Source organism: Halyomorpha halys, unplaced genomic scaffold (assembly GCF_000696795.3).
Source record: "Halyomorpha halys isolate HHAL.00 unplaced genomic scaffold, Hhal_1.1 Scaffold5.1, whole genome shotgun sequence".
Lineage (NCBI taxonomy): Eukaryota > Metazoa > Arthropoda > Insecta > Hemiptera > Pentatomidae > Halyomorpha > Halyomorpha halys.
Genome location: NW_027106871.1, coordinates 113,815 through 118,255, shown reverse-complemented (window position 1 = coordinate 118,255; position 4,441 = coordinate 113,815). Strand labels below are relative to the sequence as shown.

The following is a 4,441-nucleotide window of genomic DNA, read 5'->3' as shown; positions in this document are numbered from 1 at the left end:
ATACCTCCCACCCTTTCAGTAAACATACCCTTAACCAAGGAAAACTACGCTCTATCGAATTGCCTAAGGCCCCACCAGGTCCCCTGTAGAAGAGATCGTTGTAGACGAGTGTGTTATGGCTTCACCCTTGCAACCTCGTAACTGCAGCAGGTTTAATTTGGATTGGGAAGGTTAATTTTTATTTCATGCAATCGCACGGAATGAAAACTCGACCCCTCTCACTTTGGTTAGAATAAGGTGGTAACCTGTCCGATAACTACCTCCTTCCTTCCTTCATATGCTAGAAAGGGTATTAAGAAAAAAACACATTCAATTTTATTTTCCATCATGTCCTGAAGTTTCATTCGTGTTTTTCTTGATACCAGAGATAGAAAATTAAAATCTCACAATATTTTCAAGCCATTGTGTTTTAACTGAGCCTCACCATACGTCATGGTTGACTAAGTATGGTACCTGAAAATAATGCGAAATAAAGTAAACAAATTGCATAGTTGTTTTGTTTTCGTCTTGATGTGGTTCATGTAAGTTCTATAAACAAAATTGTTTCTTGCGTTTATTGTATTAAATAAATATTTTTTTATATAAATGCCATGTGTATGTATTACTTAATTTTGAAAATATATATATTTCGTTTTTCTTTTTTTTTTTTTTTAATGCCTCTTGTATTGCAATTTGTTGTGCAATTGTTTGTGAATTAATGTTAATCTAGCTATGCGCTTGATATAACCTAGAAGTTAGTGATATGTAACTTATTGTTGTTGAAATGTATTGAAATTTTAAGCATTTATAGCAGGAAGTAGATAAGGTAAAATATTTTAATTTAGTTTTTGCATATATTTTCTTTCTTATTTGTAGCTCGGTATTCACAGTAGGGTTCCATGTGTATTTCTATCCTATAATCAGTCATTTTTTATCGCACGAATGCTTCGCATTAAATCTGCATGTAGATAAACAATATAAAAATTCTTTTTTTTTTTTTTGTATATTTTTGGAATGAATCACTTTAGTTATAATTGTACGTTGTAATGTTTTAAAGCTTAGTATAAGGTTATTTTATTTGATTTTAATATATTTCATTTACTCAGATCGTGAATTTTCGTTTTTGAAAGAGATATTTCATTGCAGAGAAAGAAATGTATTTTAAAAATTACTCTCTTGGTTTTGTTTTTTTTTTTTATGAAATAATGGAGTAAAAACTTTTTTTAAAGTCAAGAATTATTGCTTAACTTAATGTTAACAAAGTTGTATGAAATAAAATATATTAAGGATTCCTCGGTTTTTATTTCGTACTACATAGTGTTTCGAATTATTGTTTGAAATGGTTCTCTCATTTTCAGTCTAGACATTTTTAGTAGTTGAGTTCATATGATTCGATTCGATAGAGACCTGTATAAAACGGAGAGTTATTGATTTTTCATGTTAAAATTTGTCTTGTGTGATTTTTTTTTTTTTTTTTTACAATTCTAATTTAATGGCAGAGTAAAAGTATTATAGCATTTTAGAATTATTCTATAAAGTTAATTATTCACGTAGCTATTATGTAACAATCAATCTTTTTTTTTTTTACATTTTAACTAATTTTAATCAGTCACTCTAAGTCATTTTACTATTAATTAAAATAATATTCGATAAGGTCAAAGGTTACATTGTACAGCCTTTGAATATTTTATTTTGTGGTGTTAATAATCCTGTTGTTTTATAGGCATATTATTTTGGGAATGTAAAAAAATAAACTTGATTAAAAGCAGGTCAAGTTTAATGTGTCTCTTTAGTTCTTAAACCCTATTTTGAACTCAAAGATTTTTTGTATGTGCCAGTTGATGATGGTGTTTTGTTTTCTAATATTCCTGATATTTGCACCATTTAGCTAATAATTAATTTTATTATCCTTATTTTGTAGCAACTGAAATCAGGTGCAAAGAGCAGTCTAAGGGAGGACTGAAGTTCGATGTCATCATCGCAGATCCAGCAATCCCACCCCCAAAGAGGCCAGGTTCACCTAACAATAAGACCACCTCAGCTGAGAATATCGAGGGAAAGCTGAAGGCAGCTGAAGAGAGAAGGCTTGTATGTATTAATGGCTTTATATGTAGGTTTATGAAATGCATGACGATTTTTATGTATTTTAATGAGGTAAAAAAACAAAACAGGAAGATCGCTGATTGACGATGTGTAATAATAGGAAGATGGTCCAGGTGTGGTCAGAGGAAAACTCAAATAGTCGTAGAACTATTTTTTTATGAGCTAACGTTTTGTCACACGTTGTAGGGCTTCATCAGGGTTACAAAAGATACAAAAACTTAAATTATGTAAACATAAATTAAAAGGATGTACAGTGAAATGTAAACATTAAATAAAATAATAACAGGGTTTAGACAATTGATGAAAATAGAAATAACAAAATATAAAAAAAAAGAAGAAATATAAAATAAAGTATACACTAAAAGATGGAAAAACAGAGATTTTACTCGTATCCCCCTTTTTCCATCTTCTTTTTATTAAAAAAAAAAACAAAACAAAAAACAATGTTAAATTACAAATTTATAAATCTTATCCAAGTTATTGCAATTAATTGCTGAGTCCATTTCTGTGAAACTTTGAAAAACAAGAGAAAAGTGTCAGGGTGTGTTGCCTTTATAGCATGATACCTCAGATCTTATATCGTGTTTTTCCGTACAAGGACTAATTGCATTAGTACCTCACAAATAGATGTAGCTGACCATAATGAAATCTCAATTTTTAGGAAAATATGACTGATAACCTAGCATAGAACAGTTTAATTTCATGCTGTACTTGCTGATTGGGAGGAATATTATTACTCTTAGTCTTAGTGTTCCAAGTCGTATGTAAGTCAATATTAATTAGAAATAAATAAGACTTTCTAATAATAACCTATCATACATCAAAGTAAAAAAAAAAAATTAAAAGAAATTCTCTCAATAAACCTTTCAGAATCTAATAAAAGTTAAAAACAAATAAATATGTTTCTAATTGTAGAGAAATTAGAAGTAGATTATAATAACTGTCCATTAGGCTGGCAATCCACAGCATTCCCTGCGAAAATAAATATAATTAAAAAAAATACTTAGTTTCTAATAAAAAAAGAATTTATAATTAGTTGTTAAAAAATTATTTATTATTGGTAACTTTAATTTCAATAATTAGTTCAATAAATTATTCATTGATAATTAATGACCTCAACTTGTTACAATTAAAGTAATTCAGTGGAGAATTGTTATTGTTAACATTAAAAATTCAGTAAAATACTTAAATTGGAGTATACCATATAATATTGGTGATAAGCTGAGGAAATTGGGCATCGGGGGAAAGTATGAAAAATCTTTTGATTCATTTAAATTATAGTGTATGCAGATTTATTTTACAATTGCCTAACTATCAGTTCCAAATAATATATAATATAAATAATGTTATAGTTAGAAGATTATTGCAAACTTATGGTTTCATGGACTACATAGTACCATTGTCGGCTACATGTGGTAAATTTTAAGGAGAAAAGGCTGTTCAATGTACAAACAGGTTTAAGATTACTCTGCTATTAACTGGGTAAAGCAGACAATGAAAGTTTTTGTAGTAGTGTATTTTTAAATTTCAGTGGAAACTTGCAAATTTGTCTCTCTTTTGCCCCCTTGTATATTTCTCTTTACAATGAATTATAATGAGGTGTAGGTAGTTGACCGTAGATTAAGGCTTGGATAAGTTTGTCAGGAGGAGGGGGGTGCGGTCAGCAAAGAACAACATAAATAAACAAAACAATATTTATTTATTTTATGCTGAAGTTTCGACCTGAGTTTCAGGTCTTCATCAGGGCTATAGAACAAAAGAGATAACAACAACATTTAGTGAAACATAAAATTGAAAAGAAATAGTATACAAACAAATTTGGAATTATACAAAATATTAAATTGAAAAATAAATGATAAAAAATTGATAACTGATAATTGAATAGTAAAAAAATATATATATTGATAATCTTGGAATTAGATGGTAGTAGATTGAAAACAGTGAAAGATGAAATATAATATCATGAAGGTAAGAAGATATGTATAATATAAGATATGCAAGTAATGTCTAAAAAACTGAAAAAACAAGTATTGAACAATATGACAGATAATGAAAATATAGTGAGTGACTTATATTTGAATTTAATTCAGATATAATGGGAAGTTAAATAAAGTATAAAATATTTGAATCTCTCAACATGGCCGCAATTCAACGGACTTTGGGAGGATAGGTGCCGCCATCTTTTTTATTTTGAATAACATATTTTTACTTCATATCTGACTGGTGAAATTTAGTTAGCTTGCTTTTTGGTTCAATAACATAAATAAACTATACTGAAACTGTATTTAACATTGATCCATAAAAATAAAAACATACTAAAAATCATTTATTTAAAAAAAAAAACTATTTACTCAAAAAG

The 4,441-nt window shown here is 28.3% G+C and overlaps 1 protein-coding gene across 1 annotated transcript in view; it reads left to right on the top strand.

The window, feature by feature from the left end:
* LOC106692394 (uncharacterized protein PF3D7_1120000) overlaps nt 1–4,441 on the top strand; it is a gene marked incomplete at its 5' end in the record, with an annotated part of 20,672 nt that overhangs the window by 2,961 nt on the left and 13,270 nt on the right. Inside the window, 1 exon segment of the mRNA XM_067045184.1 lies at nt 1,901–2,067. Coding sequence (XP_066901285.1) covers nt 1,901–2,067 — 167 coding nt within the window.